General features: G+C 43.7%; 1 protein-coding gene across 3 annotated transcripts in view; it reads left to right on the forward strand.

The window, feature by feature from the left end:
* The first annotated feature begins 371 nt into the window (after nt 1-371).
* The window catches only part of zcchc9 (zinc finger, CCHC domain containing 9), a 30,408-nt gene continuing 5,795 nt past the window's right edge, over nt 372-24,984 (forward strand). The window contains exons 1-5 of one of the 3 annotated variants that reach the window (XM_052020567.1): nt 372-658; nt 2,262-2,659; nt 7,621-7,771; nt 8,260-8,352; nt 15,039-15,107. In XM_052020567.1, coding sequence (XP_051876527.1) covers nt 2,282-2,659; nt 7,621-7,771; nt 8,260-8,352; nt 15,039-15,107 — 691 coding nt within the window. In that variant the 5' untranslated portion in view covers nt 372-658; nt 2,262-2,281. The other 2 variants (XM_052020566.1, XM_052020568.1) reach the window with 2 other exon arrangements.

Consider the following 24,984-nt stretch of genomic DNA (forward strand, 5'->3'; position numbering starts at 1 on the left):
GTCAGTGTCAGGGTGATGGTGTCAGGGTGACAGGGTGACAGGGTGTCAGGGTGTCAGTGTCAGGGTGTCAGTGTCAGGGTGACAGGGTGGCAGTGTCAGGGTGACGGTGTCAGGGTGTCAGGGTGACAGGGTGTCAGGGTGTCAGTGTCAGGGTGACGGTGTCAGGGTGTCAGGGTGACAGGGTGTCAGGGTGTCAGTGTCAGGGTGACGGTGTCAGGGTGTCAGGGTGTCAGGGTGTCAGTGTCAGGGTGACGGTGTCAGGGTGTCAGGGTGACAGGGTGTCAGGGTGTCAGGGTGTCAGTGTCAGGGTGACGGTGTCAGGGTGTCAGGGTGTCAGTGTCAGGGTGACGGTGCTGAGCTGCAGGGCTGGGGGTGCGCAGGACGGTTCAGGCACCGAGTGAGTGTCGCTGAACCTGCTGGTGTGGGGCCTGTGTCAGGGCAGAGCAGCGCGGTGACAGTCTCAGGGATCCTGCCGCTGCTGCGGCCGCCGCTTGTCCTGACATCGTCCCCCGGCCCGGGGCCGCTCCCGGCCGCAGGAGATCCCGGGGCACCGGCGCCGGCCCCATGGCCGAGGTCGGAACTGTCCTCCCGCCCCGGGGAGCGGCCGGAGCGCGTAGAGCGCGGCACCGGAAGTGAGGAGACGACGCGACTGGCAGAGGTAAGGGTGGGGGTGGGGGGCGTCTGTCCGCCCGCTGTCCCCCTCCCCCCCCCTCCCCCCCTCCCCCCCCACCGCATCCCACCCCCCCCCTCCCCCCACCCCATCCAACCCCTCCCATCCCGGCCCCCGACTCCATCCCTCCCCCCCTCCCCATCCCGACCCCCCCTCCCCCCACCCCATCCAACCCCTCCCATCCCCCCACCCAGCCCCCTCCCCTATCCCAACCCCCCTCCCCCCCACCCCATCCCGACCTCCCCACCCCGGCCCCCCCCCTCCCTCCCTCCACACCCCAACCCTCATCCCGACCCTCCCGCCTAACCCTAACCCCCGGCCCCACCTGACCCTCCCCACCCCCCCAACCCGGCCCCCCCCCCATCCAGCTCATCCGGACCCCCCCATCCAACCCCCCCACCCCCCCCGGCCCCCTCCTCCACACCCCATCCCGACCCCCCCACCCCGGCCCCCCCCTCCACACCCCAACTCTTATCCCAACCCTCCCGCCTAACCCTAACCCCCGGCCCCACCTGACCCTCCCCCTCTTCCCCCCCAATCCGGCCCTCCCCCACCCCCCAAATCCGGCCCTCCCCCCCCACCCCACACCCTCAATCTGGCCCTCCCCCCCCCAACCCAACCCAGCCCCCCATACCTCCCCCACCCGGCCCTCTGCAAGCCCCCCAACCCCATAACCCCATCCCCCCCAACCCGGCCCTCCCCCCACCCCCCTCAACCCAGCCCTCCCCCCACCCCCCTCAACCCAGCCTTCCCCCCACCCCCCTCAACCCAGCCTTCCCCACCCCTAGCTTTTCACCCCCTCTCCCAAGCACCTTATCACAACAGTACACCTCCTTTGATTCACCCTCGGGAGGAGCATTCTCATTTCATCCATGTTGTCAAGCTCTCTCACATCTTCTGCCTCTGATAACCAATAGTGCCCTTTTGCGCTCTTGCTGTGTTGCACAAGCCATGTCTTGGACTGATGTTAAAATGTGTTTTTCAAGTTGGCTTGAATGAAACTGTCATTGAAACCACGTAGGGTCGATTGTGTGTGCCAATTTCTCCACCTTCCTCATAGTTCTGTAGATGTCACATATCTCAAATCCAGGTAATTCTGGAACTGAGATTTCTTAATGCTCAGTGGTGGTTACAGTAGAAGAACCTGTTTCTGGGTGGAAGAGTACTTCTAAAATAATTTATTTCAATCTAAACTCCAGTTTTCTCCTGAGCTTCTCTGAAATAATGCCAATAAATCAATATCTCATCCAAATTACCATTCAATGCACTCAGACATACTGAAACAGACTTGTTTCTCTCACCATGATTGCTGCCTGACCTGTTGAGTATTCCCAGCACTTTTTTTTGTCAGCAGACAAATGGCATTAAAGGTGCGCTCAATCCTGTCGATGTTTACATTTTATTTTAATTGATAGATCTAATGATTGTCAATGGAATCTCTGATGGCATTTAATGAGGTTACATGTCCAAGATATTCATTTGACTTTTCCAGCAACCATTTATGATGACTGACTAAGTCAAATTCTGTTTCTGTTATTTTCTTGAACCATATAATTGATGTAACTTTACGGCACTCATTTTCATTACGCAGACTCTTGGAAAAAGAAGAGAATGACCCGTTGGGCTCGTGCTAATAACATCCATAAAAAGAAAGTCTCAGAAGCAACACCATGGAGTCAGATGAAACAGAATGGTAGCCTAAGTAAGGCAAAAACAAACAACAAAAGCATTAAAAATCAGCTACCCAGGCACGGAAACAGGCCACAAAGTAAGGAAAGTGAATGGTACCACAAGAAAAAAGAGTATCAGAGCGAAGATGTTAATGGGTTCACCGACTACCTGAAAAAAACCGGTCAAGTTCTCCACAAAGGAAAATTGGTGTCAGTGGATAGTGAAGAGATAAGTGGTGACACAGCACTGGCCCTGAAGAAGGACCAGAGAAGGGAGCATAGAAGATTGAAGAGGCAAGCACAGAAAAAAAATGCCATGGTAATTTTTAAGTGTTAACAATCATTCAGCTTGAAATAAGGTTAGAGATTGTAGTAAGAACTTTGTCATAACTAGACTATCATTCACTCATGCATCATAATAATAAGTGAAATGATGTGTGCATATGCAAATTTGTGTAAAGTTTTTCCCAAATTAGGAATTAAGATGGAAAATTGTAACAATTCAAAAATATGATTTGATCTGTTTTTAATGGTGACCTTTATCTAATGGAATGTCCCATGCAGCCAAGACTTGAATACCATATTATTTGTGATACCTGCACACATGGAGAAGCACTCAGAATATAAAAGCAGCACTGACAGAATAATGTTATCCCTACACCAAATTAAAAATCATGTTTTTTTTATTCATTCAAGGAATGTGAGCATGGTTAGTGCCAACCCTTGTAGTAATGAGATACCTTCCGAAGCCATGGCAATCCTTGTGGTGAAGACACTGCCACAGTGTTGTTAGGTTAAGAGTTCCAGTTTTGGACCCTATGGTAATGAAGGAATGGTGATATGTTTCTAAGTTAGAATAGTCTGTGACTTTGAGGGAAACTTGCAGGTTTCCAAAGAGCTGAATTACAGAGGTGAGGTGGGACTGACTGGCCTTCTCGTTACGGCAACAGATGACTGAGTGTGGCATCAAGGACTGATGTCAATGCACATCAAGGGGATAAACTCTTGGAATGGTTGGAATCACATCTCACACAAAATTTACTAATTACAGAGAATTGGACTGCTCTGTGAGGCCGCATAGACTCAAAATACTAAATAACTTCCTTCTCTGCTGTAAGGAAATATGGAAAGGAAAATGATTGTTGGAGATAAATCATCCCTGTCCAAAACATAACTGCAGTAGTTCATCAGGATGGTCCTCGTCTCAACCAACTTCAGCTGCTTCAATGATCACTTTCCTTTCACTGGGATAGAAGTGGGGATTTCACGAATTATTGCGCAATGTTCAATTCCATTCTCAACTCCTCATAAACCAAGCGATGCAACAATATCTGGCCAACATTAAGGACAGATAAGTGGCACATAACATTCATGCAGATGGAACTTGACAATAATTTAGAATTTTATCTGTAAACTCAGACAACCGCATAGCATTGCAATTTGGGAAATTAAATCAGGGCAGGACTTGCACAGTAAATGGCAGGGCCCTAGGGAGTGTTGTAGAGCAGAGACTTAGGAGTACAAATACATAGTCTCCCCCAAGTAGACAAGGTAGTGAAGAGCACGTTTGTCACACTTGGTTTCTTTGGTCAGGGCATTGAGTATAAGAGTTGGAATGTCATCTTACAGCTGTCCAAGGCGTTGGTGAGAATGCTCTTATTGTATTGTTTGCTGTTCTTTATGTCCAGCTGTAGGAAGGATATGATTAAGCTGGAAAGGATGCAGAAAAGGTTCACAATGATGTTTCTAGATGGGACTAGAGGGCTTGAGTTATAAGGAGAGACTAGATAGGCTGGGACTGTTTTCCCTGGAGTGAGGTTTATAAAACCATGAGGGGCATAGATAGGGTGAATGGTCACAGTTTTTTTCCCAGGGTAAGGAAGCCTAAAATTAGGGGGCATTGGTTTAAGGTGAGAGAGGGAAGTTTTAAAGGGGATCTGAGGGGTAAGTTATTCACGCACAAGGTGAGGGGACAAGCTGCCAGAGGATGTGTTGGAGGTGGGTACAATTACAGTGTTTAAAAGACATTTAGACAGATTCATGGATAGGAAAGGTTTAGAGGGATATGGGTCAAACGCAGGTGAATGAGACCAGCTCAGGTAGGCACCTCGGTCAGCGTGGATGAATTGGGCCCAATGGCCTATTTCCGAGCTAAATGTGTCTGTGACACTACGCCACAAAGGTGCCAGCCAATGACCAACCCCAACAAGAGAGCCTTAACCACCTATCCATAATATAAAATATCCAAGTTTGCCGATGACAGAAAAATAGTTGTAAGGGTGAGTTGTGATGAGGATGTTGTGAACCTGCAACAGAAGTGGCCGAAAACTTGGTAAATGGAGTTTGATGTGCAAAGGTGTGAGTCAAAAGGCAGATTATTGTGTAAATAGAAAAAGATGCAAAGGAGTAAAGTATTGAGTATAGGAGTCAAGAAGTTACGATGCATCTCTATAGAACTCTGGTTAGGCTGCACTTAGAGTATTGCGTGCAATTCTGGTCACCTCACTATAGGAAGGATGTTGAGGCTTTAGAGAGGGTGCAGAGGAGGTTTACGGGGATGCTGCCTGGATTAGAGGGCATATGCTATCAGGAGAGGTTGGACAAACTTGGGCTCTTTTCTCTGGAGCGGTGGAGGCTGAGGGGTGATCTGTTGGAAGTGTATAAAATTATGAGGGGCACAGATAGGTTTTTCCCATTATTGAGCGATCCAATACCAGAGGGCATGCATTTAAGGTGAGGGGGGTAGGTTCAGAACAGGCGTGAGGGGTAAGTTTTTTACTGAAAGAGTGATGGATGCCTGGAATGCATTGCTTGATAGGGTGGTGGAGGCAAATTCATTGGGGGCTTTTAAGAGGGGCTTGGATGGGCACATGAATGAGAGGAAAATGGGATAGGAGGGATTAGCTATGTCGGCACAACATTGTGGGCCGAAGGGCCTGTTCTGTGCTGTACTGTTCTATGTACAGAAGGACCCAGGTATCTTGTGCATGAATCACTAAAGGTTAGCAGGCAAGGGCAGCAAATAGTTCAGAGGACAAAGCTTGGAGTTTAGAAATAGGGAAGTTTTTGTTACAGTTGTACAGGGTGTCAGTGAGGCCACACTTGGAGGATTGTGCACAGTTTGGTCCCCTTATCTAAGAAAGGATATAGTATCAATGAAGGCAGTGAAAGGCTAGGTCTCTTTGCAAGATTCAGGTGATCGTATTGAAATATACGAGATCCTAAGAGGCCATGACAAGGTACATGTCAGGATGTTTTCACTGGTGGGAGAGCCCACATATCCTTCCCTGGTCTTCCACCTCCTTCTCCTTGGTGAATACTGAACTATTCATCAAGGACCTTGTCCACATCCCCGGCTCCACACATCGATTACCCTGTTGGTTCCTAAGAGGACCCACTCTTTGCCTGGCTACCCTTTTGCTCCTGTTATGCTTGTAGAATGTTGTGGGATTCTCCTTAATCTTTCCTGCCAAGGATATTTCTTGGCCTCTTTATGCCCTCCTAATTTGTTTTTAAGTTCTCTCCTACACTATGTTCCTCAAGAGACTCCCTCGGTCCCAGTTCCTATACCTGCTGATCAAGCCTTCAATATCCTTTGTCATCCAGGGCTCCCTAATCTTGCCATCTCCCCCGTTCACCCTGACAGGAACATGCTGGCCCTGAACTCTTACTAACTATCTTTTAGAAGGCTCCCATTTGTCAGCTGTCAATTTACCCACAGGCATCTGCTCCCAATCTACTCTCACCAGGTCCTCCCTTGTGCTATTAAAATCAGCCTTCACCCAATTCAAGACCTTAACTTGAGGACCAACCTCATCCCTTTCCACAATTACCTTGAAACTTGCAGTAGTGTGGTCATTGTTCCCAAAGCGTCCCCACCCACCAACACTTCCACCTGCCCAGTTTCACTAGCTAAGATAAGGTGGAGTACTGCACCATCTCTAGTAGGTCTCTCAACATATTGCCTCAAAAAACTATATTGGACACACCTAACTTCTGTCCCATCTAAGCCCCTTGCACCAAGGCAATTCCAGTCAATGTGCGAAAGTTAAAATTCTCCACCACTGTAAACCTTTTACTCTTGTACCTTCCTGCGATTTGCTTACATATTGGTTCCTCTACTTCCTGCTGACTGTCGTGAGGCCTTTAGTATAACCCCAGCAAAGTGATTGTCTCTCTCTTATTCCTAACTTATAGTTAGTTAAACTTATAGATTGTGTCTCTCATTCCTGACCCATATGACCTCATTGAATGATCCCTCCAGGATATCCTCTCTAAGTACTGATTTATTCAATTTTCGGGACTTGGACATTGTTGACAAGAGTGGCACTTATCGTCTATCCCTAATTGCCCTGGAGGAGGTGTTGGCAAGCCATCTTGAACCATGGCACTCCTATTGGTGAAGGTACTCCCACAGTGCTGTTGAAAGGAAAGTTGCAGGGCTTAGACAGTGAACTAAAGGCAATATATTTCCATGTCAAAGATGTACGACGGGGAGGGAAGATTGCTGGTGGCAGTGTTCCCAAGCACAAGCTGCCCTCATCCCTCATGGTAGAGCCTGTGGGTTTGGGATTCATCAGAGTAAATGCCAGTAACACCTTTAGGGATGTAGATTGGTGGCACAGTAAAGTGCTGCACCATTATCTGAGATTGATACAAATGTAAATATAATTAATAAAAGCTGCATAATAGAAGTCTGCACAATTATAAAATTAAAACCCATCTGGGATAAAACATTTGGCAATGTTCAGAAAGTCCTGAGCTGGGCTAGTCAGTTGCAGCTCGACAGACCCTGAACCCAAATATTTGATCTGAATCCACAGCCAGCCTGACGGGTATTGTTGGAACCTGTCAGGCTCTTGACTGCTCGCCTGCTCTTTTGCTTAATTTTCAGTTATTCCTAATTATCCAAATTTTATTTGCTAAATATGTACACTAATATGTGTTTTTGTTCTGACTGCCTAATTCAGTCAATTCATTAATCTGATGTATAGGAATTATTTTAATGAAATTCATCAATAGTCTTTTTAACCTTAGAAGGGGGAAAAAGTTTAGATTCAGCGGGGTATTTTGGATACTAGGGATGTCCAGAGGGTCAGATGAAACTATATATGTGACCTGTAGTGGTGCGTGAGTTATTGCTCTATGAAGTTTCATATGGGAGTTTCAGAACATTTAAGTGTTTCAGAGAACATTCATTCCAGTAAGGGATAATAATCATAAATATACAACTGAATGAAATATCCAAAAAACAATTATTTTCTTCCTTTGCTTGGTCAGATATGTTTCCACTGCAGAAAAGCAGGGCATGGAATGGAACAGTGCCCAGAAATGGACAAAGATGAAGAGATGGGAAGCGGTATCTGTTACCGGTGTGGTTCCACAGAGCATGAGATCCAGAAATGCAGAGCAAAGGTTGACCCTGCACTAGGTAAATTAAAGTGTAAGATTTTTATATATGCATCTAAGTGTCTTGCATGTTGGGTATCTCCAGTTTGCAAGGGTGATCAGTTCAGAGCCTATTCCATGAATTATTCCTTGGATTTGCTGCACTGTTTTAGTGGGATAACCAAAGTTTTCCACCTGGATAGGATGAACAACTGCTGTTTAGTCAGCTCAGTAACTGTGTATGCCGTTACCCTGTCCTTTTTACTTCCTCCCTTTCCTCCATGTTGAACCCAAACATATTTTCCACTTGAATGACTCGGTCATTCAGTGAGGAGTGAATCAGCACCAGCTCTACCTAAAAATGCAGTGCCAAACTGGCAAAGCTACATCAAAGCCAACGTGCATGGTGCTTGCCTGCTGCTGTCAGGCATCAATTCTCCATGGCCCAGCTACCAGTATATATCTCTGTTTCTGTACATTGCTGAAATAATTTCCCTGAGTTTCTAAATAAAAATTGCTTCAATTTTACAGGAGAATTTCCATTTGCTAAATGTTTTATTTGTGGTGAAACTGGACATCTTTCAAGGTCCTGTCCAGACAACCCAAAGGGACTATATGCAAATGGTAAGTACATTCTTTAAACTAATGACTGTGACACACCCACAGTTCAGTTTAACACATCCTGAATATCATGATGTTTTTATGTAAATTCTTGTTTCGTTAGATGCTTTAGAAAGTGATAAACATAGGCTCCAGTAATGCAAACAGATGTACTTCATATAATGGCTCACATTTTTAGAATGCCTTCTCATACTGAAGCACCCTTCTTATTCTACCTTATGAATATTAACAAAGTTAATGTTAGGGACAGCGGTTTCGAGCAGCATCTCCCTCAAGGACCACACAGAAATGCTGAAGCATAACAGCATCATAAAGAAAGTTGGAACAGCAATTCACTGCTGCAGCTTTGACTTCTGATTTCATATGTATGTCCTTGGACAGTTGCCAAGTTAATTAGGCATTTTGGCTAACAGGCAAGAAGCATCCAAGGATCCTATAAGAAGTGGCGACTAGGATAGTGGATGCATTAGTTATTTTCTTTCAAAAATCCTTAGATTCTGGAAAACTGCCAATGTGACACCCCTATTCAAAAATGGAGGAAGGCAAAAAGCAGGTAATTATGGGCTGATTAGCCTAATATCTAATGTCCATAAATGTGAGAATCAATTCTTAAGCAAGAAATAGCAGCACATTTGAAAAATTGTAAAGCTGATCACGCTAAGTTAGCATGACTAGAAGACACTGTGTCTGACAAATATTAAGGTTTTTTAGAGCAAGTCTCAGCCAGAGTGGAGAGGGAACCAGTCAATGAATTTGAACTTTCAGAAGCCATTTGATCAGGTGTCTCACAAAACGTTAAGTCTCGAGATAAGATGGTGGGAGTGTTAGGCTTAAAGCAGCAAACGGACAAGGGAAGTCATCTGCAGGTTGGGACTGCAATTGTTTACAAAATATATTCATGATGTGGTTGATGGAAGTGAATGTGGAGTGACCAGATTCGCAGGCAGCACAGAAATAGGTGGGAAGGCAAGTTTCAAGGAGGATATAGACAATAGTGTAGCGGTTAGCGTAACGCTATTACAGTGTCAGCGACCCAGGTTCAATTCCGGCCGCTGTCTGTAAGGAGTTTGTACGTTCTCCCTGTGTCTGCGTGGGTTTCCTCCGGGTGCTCCGGTTTCCTCCCACATTCCAAAGACGTACAGGTTAGGAAGTTGCGGGCGTGCTATGTTGGCACCAGAAGCGTGGCGACACATGCGGGCTGTCCCCTGAACACTCTACGCAAAAGATGTATTTCACTGTGTGTTTCGATGTACATGTGACTAATAAGGATATCTTATGGTGAAATACTGATCTGAGTATTGCGAGCAAAGTCAAATGCCTTTTCACAAGAAGAGTAAAGAAAATGGAAGAGTAAATTTTCCTAAGCCCTTCTCACATACCTCCACTAGACACCAATGGAGGGGAAGCAAAGCATTTCATTATCCAGATGACCTCTTTTCACCAAGTCTCCAGCCACAGTATTTGATGAAGTGAACTGGGAAAGATTTTCATATGTTTAAAATCCTCTATTAAATTTTCTCTTAACGCTCTCTGTTTCAGTGGAAATAGTTCAGTAGCTAAAGCCTTTCTTTGTAATTTTCTTTCCATTTCGAGCATCAGCCTTGTGAATCTATGCCACGTTATCTATTAGATTTGTACATATCATTCAGCAAATAAGAAAGCAAGCCACACTTGGCTTTTTGTCTTAACTTTTCGTTGACCAGTGCTCAGAAAGATTAAAGTAGATAAGCAAGTACCTATTGTTGGCATGTGCCTTTTTAGTTATTTACCAATCAAAGTGGCAATTAGCCATCTAGATAATGCATTAACCGTATTTATCTTGTGATTTATGTTTTGGACAATAGTGGCTAAACACAATCAGTGTTTTAAATAAATTTATCTACCATATTATTACACGTTTTGACTCTAATTATAAAAACAGAAACACTGCTAACCTTTTTTAATGACTTTATTGACTTGCAATTGCTGTGAATATTGTAGGCCTAGGTTTCTCTTAATCAACCGAAACATTTTGAGAGGTGTGGATTAAGCACTCACTCTCTTTATTCTCCTCACATTTGTGCACATTGAACTGCATTTAATATGTGCCCTATCTGTTAACCAGACTTTGCCTTTCTGAAGTTTTTGCAGTGCCCCATACTGTTTGCCAGATTCCTAATTAACGTTTTAAGGAAACTTAGATTGCATTTCCGGTGCTTGCACAAAAATCTGCAGATGTCAAGAGAAGAGAAGCTTAGCAGTGGGTCTGTTGCTTGTAAGTGTTGTATTGACGCTAAGACATAAAATGTAGCTGTGGGCTTTATAGCAGTTTTAACCTTTGTTGCTCTTATCCTTTTAAAATGGTTTGCATGTACTTGAAGTATTCCTATCTTTGGGTTCAAGAGAATCAAAATGCACCAGTGAAGTAGCCTTTTATTCCCTATCCGTCGTTGTTTAGGAGCAACATGCAGCATTATTCAATTATTTTAAAAGCTGCAATTCTCTGTATGATTTCAGGCAGTTAGTGACTTAGCATCTCTGATTGCAAAGTATTTCAGGCAGTATTAATATACAAATAGTGCAGTTTTACCATCAGAGAACCCCAGACCATATATTCCATTGGTTTGTCACTTACAGCTGATTAGATGTGTCAGAATAAGCAAAATTCTTAATTTTGGATCACACAGCACTAATGAGTATTCTGACCTTTTTATCTGCTTTGCATTCCTTTAAATAATTGAAAATTATTCAATTATTAAATAATTCAAGAAAACAAGTCAAGAAGTTAGTTTTCGGTGATGCCGATACTACTTTGTCAGGAGTCAATGTTGATCATGCCGTCATTGATGAAGTAGAGTCCAGAAAATTTTAATGATCGTAAACACTTTTCTCTATTGAAAGTTACTGCTTGCTGACATAGATTCAAAGGGACAGTTCCAAAGAAGTGTTCAGCTTTCAGCTTTTCACACTTATCCAAAACTGACTGCATACTTGGCAAAGAAAGGATATGATCGTCAGCTTGAAATTAAAAATCTCTGGGGATCAAACTTATTCAAGATTAAATCAAACAAACCACTGACTTAGCAGTAACATTTCTCATTGTTTTGAGATGCTGGAGGTGATCTGGAGTGCAACTTCTCAAAAGTGTGATTAAGCTGATTAGATGCTTGATGATTGTGCACTAATATGCATTGATCCATGTCACTGTTCCTCATGGAGCTCATCAATGGATGTTTGCTGCTTCTTTTCACAATAAGCAGGAAATATTTTTATAACGAGAGTTAAATAGCGTCGTAGTGAGGTTAGAGGTTGGTGTCTTCTTGGACTATATACAATTTCACTCTGAGTAGCTTTGAATATATTTAAGATAACAAATTAAATTCTTTATGGTTCAAATGTGCTGCACAGATGGGACCTGACTGATCTGTGTTGAATAGATAAGATACTCACAAATCATCTTTTTTAACAATATTCCTTTAATCAACCCTCTTACCTATCTGGTCAGGCAGGATTTGCGGAGAGAGAAAAAGTTAATATATCAGGTCAATTTTCTGCTGGAAAGGGTTTTAATGAAAAGTCACCAGCCTGAAGTGTTCACTCTTATCCACAGTTGGGGCCTGACCTGAAGAGTCTTTTCAGATTTTCTGCTCTTATTTTGTATTTCCAACATCTGCAATATTTTGCTTTCAGATTCCTCTACCTTGTCTCTCCAGCCTAGAGTTAAGCTTTCTTGCATGTAGTCTGGGCTAGAGCAATGACCCAACGATGAAGTAATGTTCTCTGAGTTTCAATTGCCAAATGTCATGAAAATTGTATGAAATTATATTGGGGAGGTCACTATTGGGGGGAAAAAAAAAAAGAAATCAAGCTTAAAATAAAACTTCATTTGCAGGTTTAGCTTGGAACAAATAAATATAAAGCTTCAAATAAAGGAATGATAGGCCAAATGAAGTCCTTTAACTTCTGAAGTCCTTTGCTTCTCTCTTTCTTTCTGGGATTCAGTTCTTGTATTAGATACTTAAAGGTTATTCTCCATGTGCACGTGTACATGCACAAGAATAGAAAAGACCACCGCTGTTCATCTGTTCAAAGAATTCTGTAAAAAGTACTTTGGATCAGCATTACTTTTATTTGAAGTTGTGTTTTAAAATATGGTTTTGTATATAAAAAAAAGTCAGGCTCTGACTGTAGCTAACTACGATGCAAGTGAACAATCTTTGATGTTGTTTCCCCATGGACAAGATTATGAGCAGTTCTTTAGCTTAATCAATAATTACACACTTTGTGCTGGAGAGTGGTGGTTAGGTATACTCAGTGAAATGTGAAGAATAGCAGGGGACATCAGATAGGAAAACTGCAAAAGCAGCCAGGTCTATTCAACAGAAAACTATAAATACTGCTGAGGCAAAGAGGTTAAGATGCTGCAGAATTATTAGAATCAGTCTTATTTTGGACTGGCAATATTAGATACTAATATTCAATAATGTAGCTACTTGTTATTATGTGAAAATTAGTTGAATAGATTGAATTAACTAAGTCCTTTCTACTTCTTGCTTCTGTTAAAATGCTCCCAAAAATCAGCATCTATTCTAATATTCCTTTATATGGCCAGTGTCGTTTTTTTTGTAGACAAAACCCCCTTGCAGTATTTTGGTGCATCAACAGTGCAGCATTAGTGAAAGTTGTCGTCACATTTCAGTTCCTGTTCTTCGTATTCATTTTATAGTGAAATAAAATAGCTGAACAGTTCATATTGCTCACGGTTTTCTGCTCATTCTATCTTCGGAGAGGTTGAAGCAGGTGTGAAAGGCTTCAATATCGAACACAAAACATCCTATACTTTGAACACCATTTAATTTTCTCTTTGATCTAATGAAATGAGCCTTACTGGCTCTGGTCTTTCCCAGAACACGTTTCTGCAGAATTCTTCTGCCTATAATTATCCAGATTTACTTTTGACCATCTTAATCTCTTTGACCACTTTCAGCCTTCCTGTGATGTTGGGTCGTACGTAACTAAAGCTTGCTTTCCCATTCCTATTCCACTCTTCCACTATCTTGTTCTTCTACCGTGCCCTGCTATGTTAATTTAGCCCCTGCAGCATCCCACCATGGCCCATGAGCATTTTCACAGCTGAACATCATCCACTCCTCATACAATACTGAGAAACGGTCAGAGACATAGAAATTACAGCACAGTACAGGCCCTTTGGTTCACGTGGACGCCAAGATCCCTCTGTTCCTCTACACTGCTAAGAGTCCTGCCATTAATCTCGTACTCTGCCTTCAAATTCGATCTCCCGAAGTGTATCACTTCACACTTTTCTGGGTTGAACTCCATCTGCCACTTCTCAGCCCAACTCTGCATTCATTCAATATCCTGTTGGAATCTACAGCAACCTTCTACACTACCCACAACACCACCAACCTTTGTATCATCAGCAAACTTACTAACCCACTGTTTCACATCCTCGTTCAAGTCATTTATAAAAATCACAAAGAGCCAGGGGTCCCAGAACAGATCCCTGCGGAACACCACTGGTCACCGACCTCCAGGCAGAATATGCTCCATCTACCACCACCCTCTGTCTTCTATGAGCAAGCCAATTCTGAATCCTCACAGCCAAGTTTCCCTGGATTCCATTCCTCCTGACTTTCTGAATAAGCCTTCCATGAGGAACCTTATTAAACGCCTTATTAAAATCCATGTACACCACATCCACTGCTCTACCTTCATCAATGTGCTTTGTCACATCCTCAAAGAATTCATCAGGCTCGTGAGGTACGACCTGCCCCTCACAAAGCCATGCTGACTGTCCCTAATCAGCCTATGCTTCTCCAAATGCCCATAAATCCTGTCTCTATGAATCTTCTCCAGTAATTTGCCCACTACTGAAGTAAGACTCATTGGTCTGTAATTCCCAGGGTTATCCCTACTCCCTTTCTTAAACAAAGGAACAACATTTGCCACCCTCCAATCATCTGGCACTACTCCTGTGGCCAGTGAGGACGTAAAGATCGTTGCCAAAGGTGCAACAATCTCTTCCCTCACTTTCCGTCATAACCTTGGATATATCCCGGATCAGTAACATTGATTTCCCCATTCTCTTATACTTCCAACCCAGAAACCCTATAGCTATCCATGCCTATCGTAGCCATACATGTCATAAACTAAGAATCAAGCGTGGAGCATACTTGGTTATATATTGCTTGGTAACACACACAGTATATTTATCTGAAGTCCAGTGTTTTTAAACCAAGGATATAAATGTTCATGTTTGAAAATTAAACTTGCCTCCATGTATGTGCCTTTTGCCCGTAAGTCTTTATATGGATGTCAGAGTGACACAGCAGTTAGTGGTGCTGCCTCACAGCTCCACCGACCTGGAATTTCCAAACCTCGGGTGCTGTCCATGTGGAGTTCTCCTACATTGCAAAGATGTGCTGGTAGGCTTATTGGCTCTGGTAAGATGACCCTTTGTGTAGTAAGTAGCAAAAGGTTCAAAGGGAAGTTGATGGGCATTGAAAGAGTTGCAGGACTACAGGGGAGTGGGGCTGATAGAATTGCTGTACCAGGAGCTACAATGAAACCAGTGGGACAAATGATCTCCTGTGTCATAATAAGTAAGTCAAGTCTGTGATGGTGGAGGTGTTAGTTGGGACAATAAAACATCCTTGAAAATGCTTCTGATAAATGGTGCTGTTTTACAGGACGTTGTTGCAAGCTGTGTGGCTCGGTGGAGCACTTTCAGAAGGACTGCCCAGACCATCAGAACATGAGTACGTATGATACAGTATGAGTTATATTTAGCTTTTGTGTAGAACCAGGGCACCAACTGAATGCACAGATCCTTAACAACTAGTAAGCTGTAGTAATTAATTAAGCATAAATGCATGTTACTATTTAATTTACTGCAATACCAAGTGTGGTTGAACCAGGGTTCAATATGATTGCAGCAAAGTGTCTTTTCCTTTTTGTATTCAAATCCTCTTGCAATAAAGGCCAACATTCTGTTAGCCTTCCTAATTGCTGGCTATACATGCATGTTAACCTTGAGTAATTTATGTTCAAGAACATCCAGGTTCCCCTGACCACCACCACCTTTCAACTGTTCAGCTTTTAAAAATACTGCACCTTTCTATCAAAGTGCTTCTATTACGTCTTTCCACATTATATTCCATCTGCCATGCCCTTCGCCCATTCATTTATCCTGTCTTTATCCCCCTGAAGCCTCTCTCTGCATCCTCTCACAACTCACACAAGCCACCCAGATATCGGTCATCAGCAAACATGGATAGAATGCACTTGGCCATCCAAGTCATTGTTGTAGGTTGTGGCAGAAGAGGCCCCAGCACCAATCCCTGCAGCAGTCCACTTGTCCGAGTGTCCTTCTCTGCCTGCCTTGTCGGTTAACCAATCTTCAATCCTTGCCAGTGTGTTAGCCCCAGTAGCATGTGCTCTCATTTCATTTAATAACCTCCCATGGCACCAGCTTGAAGGCCTTTTGAAAGTCCAAGTACACTGGTTCCCTCTTATCCATTATGCTAGTTACAGCCTCAAAAAAACTTCTAACAATATTGCAATTGTGATTTCCCTTTCAAAACTCCATGTTGACTCTGCCCAAACTTTATTATTTTCTAAGTGTCTTGTTACTATTTCCTCTGTAATAGATTCTAGTATTTTCCCTGCTACTCTTCTCAGTTACCCTTCTTCACTCTCCCTCCTTTCTAAAATAGTGAGGTTGTATTTGCTACCTTCCAATCTCTAAAATACATCAAATTTTGTAAGATAACCAGTGCATCCATCGCCACTCTTTCAAAATCTTGGGATGCAGGTCATCGGGTCTTAGAGATTTATCTGCTTTCAGTCCCATTATTTACCCACCACTAGCACTCTACTGATATCTCCTTCAGTTCCTCGTTCTCTCTAGTCCTCTTGCTGTCCTGTTTCCAGCAGCTTTTTTCTGACTTCCATGAGGACAGACAAATTTTAGTTTAACTTCTCTATCACTTCATTTTTAACCAAATATAATTTTTCCTCACTTAGTCTGTAAGTTTTGTTATTTTTCTTTGTGTATGGAAGCCTGTTTTTATAATCCTTGCTAGATTATTTTCAAATTCACTTATCAATTTCGTGATCCTCTTGTACTGAGTCATTGAAGCAAAATCATTACAATTCTTTTTCTATACATCAGGCAGAGTGAACTAAATGGCATATCTTTTCAAAGATCAACACAGTGATTTGTTTTATTCAATGTGTTGGTGTAACAATGTATGGGTTCAGGTTTTGTACAAATTGATGTCATGTGGTTGCAGAGTAAGGTGTACGTAGGGTGTGGTTTGCTATTGTGCTTAGGGAAAGAGCCTTACACACATCTGAACGCTGGGGACCAACAGGGATCCTGAGACCTAAACAGTAGATTGCAGGTGGAAAGAGTGCAAGTGGTCCAGCAAGTCCCCGATAACCATGACGTGCAGATTATTCAGCGCTCTCAAGGCCGTCTATGGTTCAAACAACCAAGGCTTCACCTCACTGATTACCAAGAACAGAGGTGAATGCATCAAAAACAGCGAGGCAGGAAATGTCCAGTGGAAGGAACACTGAAAATCTCCAAGTGCAAGTCTGTCCTTAATGTGAGCACCCTTGATTCTGTCCCACAACAGCCTAACTGCTCCAGCCTTGCCATCATCCCTAACCAACAAGAAGTCAAAAAGACACTGTCAAATAAAAAAAGCAAAGCGGTCTCAGGAGCAGACAGTTTCCCTGCCGGTATAAAACTTAGCAGAAAGGAATTTCATTCACAAATTAACAACCTCGTTTCCTACATCTAAAAAGAGGTAGATGTGCCAAGGGACCTTGGATGTCCTAACCTCAGGAGAGCAGACGAATTAGGCTGTGGTAACTATGGAGGAACTTCCCTGCTGCCTGCCGCAGTGAGGATCATTGCCATGATCCTCTTTAATTGCCTCCCCCCAGTGGCTGGAGAAGTGCTTCCCAAATCGCAGTGGGGATTCCATCCATCTCGAGACGCTGTAGACATGAATTTCACCATGTCACAACTTCCTCAGATATGGCTGCCTGGAAAAATTCATCTATATCTTACGTTTGCTTTATGATGGCATGCAAACCATGATCCTAACCAACAGGTCCACAAGATATCCAAACTTAGTGCATGTATGTGTCAGACAAGGCTGCATCTTTGCCCAACATTTTTTTTCTGTCTTTCTTGACACACTGCTGCATCTCACCTCCAACGAACTACAGAGCCAATATGAAACTGTTCAACCTATGTCTTCTCCACTCCATAACAAAGGCCACACCAACCTCCTCATGCTAGCGTGTGTGTGTGTTCGGTGGCCAAGCTTCACTAAAGCAGATGAGAGAATGGGTCTTGCCCTTAACATTTGCAAAACAAAGCCCTCTACCAAAATAACCTTCATATACAACATCATCTCTGACATCCTCTGACAATGAAGGTCCAGAATGAGAGCCTGGAAAATGTGGACCACTTCCCATATCTCGGAAGCCACTTCTCAATACTGGCAGCTGTTCATGAAGAAATTCACCCTCCCCTTCACTTTTCCCTCAGATTCCCTCACCTTTCCCTCAGATGGCACAGCCTTTGGCCTTCTGAGGAAAAGGTTATTTGGAAATCAAGACCTCAAACCTAGTACAAAGCTCATGGTTTATCAGGTAGCAGTGAACATAGAATACTACAGCACAGTACAGGCCCTTCAGCCCACGATGTTGTGCCGACATTTTATCCTACTCTGAGATGTATCTAACCCTTCCCTCCCACATAGCCCTCCATTTTTCTATCTAAGAGTCTCTTAAATGTCCCTAATGTATCTGCCCCCACAACCTCTGCTGGCAGTGCGTTCCACGCACCCACCACTCTCTGTAAAAAAAAACTTAACCTATGACATCCCCTCTATACCTTCCTCCAATCACCTTAAAATTATGCCCCCTCGTGTTAGCCATTTTTGCTCTGGGAAAAAGTCTCTGACTGTCCACTCGATCTATGCCTCTTATCATTTTGTACACCTCTATCAAGTCACCTCTCATCCTCCTTCTCTCCAAAGAGAAAAGCCCTAGCTCACTCAACCTATCCTCATAAGACATGCTCTCCAATCCAGGCAGCATCCTGGTAAATTGGTATTGGTATTGGTATTGGTTTATTATTGTCACTTGTACCGAGGTACAGTGAAAAGTTTGTCTTACAAACTGATCATACAGGTCAATTCATTACACAGTGCAGTTACGTTGAGTTAGTACAAAGTGCGTTGATGTAGTACAGGTAAAAACAGTAACAGTACAGAGTAAAGTGTCACAGCTACAGTGAAAGTGCAGTGCATTAAAGTGCAAGGTCACAACAAGTGACGTGAGGTCATGGTCCATCCCATTGTACAAGGGAACCGTTCAATAGTCTTATCACAGTGGGGTAGAAGCTGTCCTTAAGTCTGGTGGTACGTGCCCTCAGGCACCTGTATCTTCTACCCGATGGAAGAGGAGAGAAGAGAGAATATCCCGGGTGGGTGGGGTCTTTGATTATGCTGGCTGCTACACCAAGATGACGAGAGGTAAAGACAGAGTCCGAGGAGGGGAGGCTGGTGTCCGTGATGCACTGGGCTGTGTCCACAACTCTCTGCAGCTTCTTGCGGTCCTGGGCAGAGCAGTTGCCATGCCAAGCCGTGATACATCCAGATAGGATGCTTTCTATGGTGCATTGGTAAAAGTTGGTGAGAGTCAAAGGGGACAAACCAAATTTCTTTAGCCTCCTGAGGAAGTAGAGGTGCTGGTGAGCTTTCTTGGCCGTGGCACCTACGTGATTTGATCAGGACAGGTTGTTGATGATGTTCACTCCCAGGAACTTGCTCTCAACCCTCTCGACCTCAGCACCATTGATGTAGACAGGTGCATGTACACCGCCCCCTTTCCTGAAGTCAATGACCAGCTCTTTTGTTTTGTTGACATTGAGGGAAAGGTTGTTGTCATGACACCATTCCACTAAGCTCTCTATCTCCTTCCTGTACTCCAGCTCATCGCTGTTTGAGACACGACGGTGTCATCTGCAAACTTGTAGAGGAGTTAAAGCAGAATCTGGCCACACAGTCGTGAGTGTATAGGGAGTAGAGTAGAGGGCTGAGGACGCAGCCTTGTGGGGCACCAGTGTTGAGAATAATCGTGCTGGAGGTATTGCTGCCTATCCTCACTGATTGCGGTCTGTTTGTTAGAAAGTCAAAGATCCAGTTACAGAGAGAGGTGTTGAGTCCTAGGTCTCGGAGTAATCTCCTCTGCACCCTCCCTAAAGCTTCCACATCCTTCCTATAATGAGTGACCAGAACTGAACACAATACTCCAAGTGTGTCTAACCAGAGTTCTATAGAGCTGCAACACTACCTCGCAGCTGTTGAATTCAATACCTTGACTAATAAAGGCCAACACACCATATGCCTTCTTAACAGCTCTATCAACCTGCGTGGCAACTTTGAGGGATCTATGGACGTGGACCCCAAGATCCCTCTGTTCCTCTACACAGCTAAAAGTCCTGCCATTAACCTTGTATTCTGCCTTCAAATTCAATCCTCCAAAGCGTATCACTTCACACTTTTCCGGGTTGAACTCCATCTGCCACTTCTGAGCGCAGCTCTGCATCCCATCAATGTCCAATTGTAACCCACAGCAACCTTCTACACTATCCACAACACCACCAACCTTCATGTCATCAGCAAATTTACTAACTGACACTTGCACATCCTCATCCAAGTCATTTATAAAAATCACAAAGAACAGGCATCCCAGAACAGATCCCTGCGGAACATCACTGGTCACCGACCTCCAGGCAGAATACGCTCCATCTACAACCACCCTCTGTCTTCTATGGGCGAGTCAATTTTGAATCCACACGGCCAAGTTTCCCTAGATCCCATGCCTCCTGATTTTCTTAATGAGCCTTCCGTGAGGATCCTTATTAAACGCCTTACTAAAATCCATGTACACCACATCCACTGCTCTACCTTCATCAATGTGCTTTGTCACATCCTCAAAAGAATTCAATCAGGCACGTGAGGCACGATCTGCCCCTCACAAAGCCATGCTGACTGTCCCTAATCAGCCTATGCTTCTCCAAATGCCCATATCCTGTCTCTAAGAATCTTCTCCAGTAATTTGCCCAGCACTGAAGTAAGACTCACTGGTCTGTAATTCCCAGGAGTATCCCTACTCCTTTCTTGAATAAAGGAACAACATTTGCCACCCTCCGATCATCTGGCACTACTCCTGTGGCCAGTGAGGACACAAAGATCATCACCAAAGGCGCAGCAATCTCTTCCCTCACTTCCCGTAGCAACCTTGGATATATCCCATCAGGCCCCAGTGACTTATCCATCCTAATGTTTTTCAAAAGTTCCAGCACATCCTCTTTCCTCACGTCAACATGCCCCAGCGTATCAGCCTCATAAACATCAAGGTCTTTCTTACTGGTGAATACTGAAGTAAAGTATTCATTAAGGATCTCCCCTACCTCTTCCGACTCCAGGCATGTTTCCTCTTTTATCCCTGATCGGTCCTACCCTCACTCTAGTCATCCTCCTTCATATAAGTGAAGAACACCTTGGGGTTTTCCTTAATCCTACTTGGCGAGGCCTTCTCATGCCCCCTTGTAGCTCTCTCAGTCCTGGCTACCTTGTAACTCTCCAGAGCCCAGTCTGATCCTTGCTTTCTAAACATTAGGTAAGCTTCTTTCTTCCTCTTGACAAGATATTCTATGTCTTGTCAACTATGGTTCCTTCACTCTACCATCCTTACCCTGCATCAATGGGACAAACCTATGCAGAACACCATACAAGTACTCCCTAAACAACCTCCACATTTCAGTTGTGCACTTCCCCAAGAACATTTGTTCCCAATGCTCTCCCGCTGAGAGATCTGAAACCTGATCAGGCTCATTGCCTAGAACCATGTCCAGTACGGCCTCTCCTCTAGTCGGCCTGTCCACATACAGTGTCAGGAATCCTTCCTGGACACACTGAACAAACTCTGTCCCGTCTATCCCCTTTGCACTAAGGCCAGAAGTATCAGGAACAAGGGTGATGAACTTAGAGCATGGGTAAGTACATGGAACTACAACGTGGTGGCCATTACAAAGACTTGGCTGTCACGAGGGCAGGAATGGCTGCTGGATATTCCAGGGATTAGATGTTTCTAAAGGGGCAGGGACAGAGGTAAAAGAGGTGGGGGAGTGGCTTTGCTGATCAGGGAGAGCGTCACAGCTGTAGAAAGGGAGGATGTCCCGGAGGGATCGTCCACTGAGTCACCGACTCTAACACATGGGCCACATTGCTTGCAAACCAGAGTCCTGGAATGGCCACACTATTCAAACTCTGCCACAGGAAGGTTCTGTCGACTAGACAAAGGCAAAGATTCAAAGATCTTCTCAAAATCTCCTTGAAGAAGTGTAACATCCCCATTTACTCCTGGCCCATGACTGCTATAAGTGGAAGAGCTTTCAGGATGGCACTGTGAACCTCAGAAGTTCATCCATCAAGCACACAGCAGCCCAGTATAAACAGCAGAAGGAATGCACCACCTCCCAAATTACCCAACCACCCACCCATTGAAGCACCTCCTGCTCCACGTGTGGCAAAGTCTGCTGGTCCTACATGGGCCTCATCTGTCACCCCAGAATCCAGAGAGCAAGAGTGGGGCAGCATCTTTAACACTTTATAGAACTGCAAACCTTTAGAATATTGGTCTACAGGAGCAACTCTTGTAATGTTGGACTACAGGGTTACAAAATTAGGCTGCTATTTCTAATCATTAACAGCAACATTTACTTACACTTCGGTAGAAGAACAGGTTCATAGAGAGCTGATTGATGGAGGAAAGATTGATCTAATTCATTTTCGGAAACTGTCTGAGATGTAATAAGTTGGAGAAATTTTGGTAACAGGTTGTAAGACTGTGGCTAGCAACTGTGCTGTGGGCCAGACCCAGAAGAGTTGGAATACAAGCTTGGACATGGAGCTGAGAGAGGGTGAGGTAACTGTGGAGATATTAATAAATGAGGACAAGAGTTAATAAAATTGTTTGTTGAGGGTGAATTGTGTTATGGACTCAGTGAAAGTCCCTTTTAGAGAGTGTGTGTGTATGTGTGTGTGGGGCGTGCTTACGTCAATAGAAGATAAAGGACGTAATGACGTTGTTGAAGAAGTCAGAAGAAGAAGAGAGAGAGAGAAGGGAGAGAGACACCAGCCTGCTTGTTTTCTCTATCGATGGATGAGAAACAATAACTGTGTTTACCACTGAAATCCATGTATGGAAAAGTTGGAAGTAATCCGGTGGAGTTCACTTTGTTGCTGACCTGTAGAAGGAAACAGGTATTTGTATGTGGACGACCACGGTTCAGATGCTTTTCGGGGTGAGGAAGTCACTACCGAGTAAACACTGAAGAGTCGTTTGGGTTCCATCGTGGAACATTTGGATTTCGTATGTACTCTCTCTATGTTTTTCTACATCTACATCTTATCTTCAGACAACGGTGGTTGTTGAAGAAGCCCTTGCTCATATTTCACCTTATGGCTTGCGGAACTGAACTTTAAGAACCATTCAGGAACTGGGAGTTTTGGACTTTGTCACACACACACACGAAGAGTTTAGTTTTGGGGTTAACGTTCGAGGTTTAACATTTTTTGAATTCTAACATACTAACATTTTTACTTTTATTTTACGTATTATCATAAGTAGTGATTAATAAAATAGTTTTTAACACTAAATCATGCTCAGTGTGTTTCTTTTGTTGCTGGTTTGTGACAAAATTGGGGGCTCGTCCGGGATTGTTCCCAAGGTTAACGAGTGTCATCTGGGATCGTTCCCCAGATTGACAAGATTTATTCGGGATTCAATCCAAAGATTTTTGAGGGAGGTCTGATAAATTCTTTTTAATTGGCTTGTGTGTGTGGAAACCAGCAGCAATGGATATTAAGGCATTTTTGGAGTCACCAACCCAAAAGGGATTGGAGGTGGCGAAAAAGGATGATTTGATAAAGATTGCTACAAGGCTAAACCTTACAGAAGTAAAGCAGTCTATGAGAAAGGCAGATATTCAAAGATTGATAGCTGGCCATTATGTGGAAAAGAAGGTGTTTGAGAAGGAAGTGTTAAAACAGTTTCCTGGCAGTGAAATAGCAATTTCTGAGGCACAGGTGCAGCTGGCAAAGATAGAGGCTGAACGAGAACAAACCCAGTTAAAGATAGAGGCTGAACGAGAGCAAAAGAGATTAGAGGCCGAACGAGAACAAAATAAATTAGAAGCTGAACGAGAGGAAAAGAGATTAGAGGCCGAACAAAAGAAATTAGAGACTGAACAAAAGCTAACTCAGATGAAGATAGAGGCTGATCTAGCAATGAAGCAGATGGAGCTGGATAACGAGGAGAAAAAGAGGCAGCATGAGTTACAAATGAAGCGTAGGAGTTCGGAATCTGATTCTGATGATGGTTTTTCAGCCAGCAGGGAGGTTCGATTAGTCCCTCCGTTTGAAGAAGATCAGGTTGATCAGTATTTCCAACATTTTGAAAAGGTTGCTGTGAGTTCAAACTGGCCAAGGAAAGGATGGGCTCTTATGGTACAGAGTGTGATTAAAGGTAAAGCTCAAAAAGCTTATTCTGCTTTGTCTGTTGAGGATGCAGCTGATTATACCAAGGTAAAACAAGCTATATTGAAGGCCTATGAATTGGTCCCTGAGGCTTATAGACAAAAATTCAGAGACTTGAGGAAATCTGCAGATCAGACTTATATGGAATTTGCCAATGGAAAGAGAATATGTTTTGAACGATGGTGCCTGGCTAAAAATGTAGATGGGGATTACGATAAATTGACAGAATTGATACTGGTGGAAGACTTTAAAAGATGTGTTCCAGCTGAATTAACAACATATTTAAATGAAAAGGCAGTGGAAACTTTACAAGAAACTGCTAGGTTGGCAGATGATTATGCTTTAACCCATAAATCCAAATGGGGACAACCTAAAACCTTTCAAAAGAGTTACAAAGACAATCCAGGTAAACCAGAGATTAAATTGGGAGGTAATCAAAAAGGAAAGGATGAAAAGAAGCCAGGGCTGGAGAAACCTGTTGAGCGTACTTGTTATTACTGTAGGAAACCTGGCCACGTGATATCTAATTGTGCCCTTTTGAAGAAAAAGAAGGAAGCTGGGCCCAATGCTTGCTTTCAGGCAATTAAAAATCAAAAAGGTTTAGGAGATGCTGTTAAAGACCAGTCCTTGCAAGAGGGAAAAGCAGAAAAGTTGGAGGAGGTGAGAAAAGAATTCCGTTCTTATGTATCAGAGGGTTTTGTTTCACTGAATGATGAGTCACCCCAGGTGCCAGTGAAAATTCTTAGAGATACTGGGGCTAGTCAATCTCTCTTGCTGGACAGTGTTTTAAATTTTGGTGAAGAAAGTGACACTGGTGAAGTAAATCTAGTACGAGGCGTTACAGGTGAGACCATGTCTGTCCCTTTTCACAGGGTGATTTTAAAGTCAAAGTTCGTAGAAGGACCAGTCGAGATAGGGATAAGACCTAGTTTGCCAGTGGAAGGAGTTTCTTTGTTATTGGGAAATGACCTTGCAAATGGAGAAAGTGATCCTGTGGTACGGT

The sequence above is a fragment of the Pristis pectinata genome, chromosome 7 (assembly GCF_009764475.1).
Source record: "Pristis pectinata isolate sPriPec2 chromosome 7, sPriPec2.1.pri, whole genome shotgun sequence".
In the NCBI taxonomy this organism is placed as follows: domain Eukaryota; kingdom Metazoa; phylum Chordata; class Chondrichthyes; order Rhinopristiformes; family Pristidae; genus Pristis; species Pristis pectinata.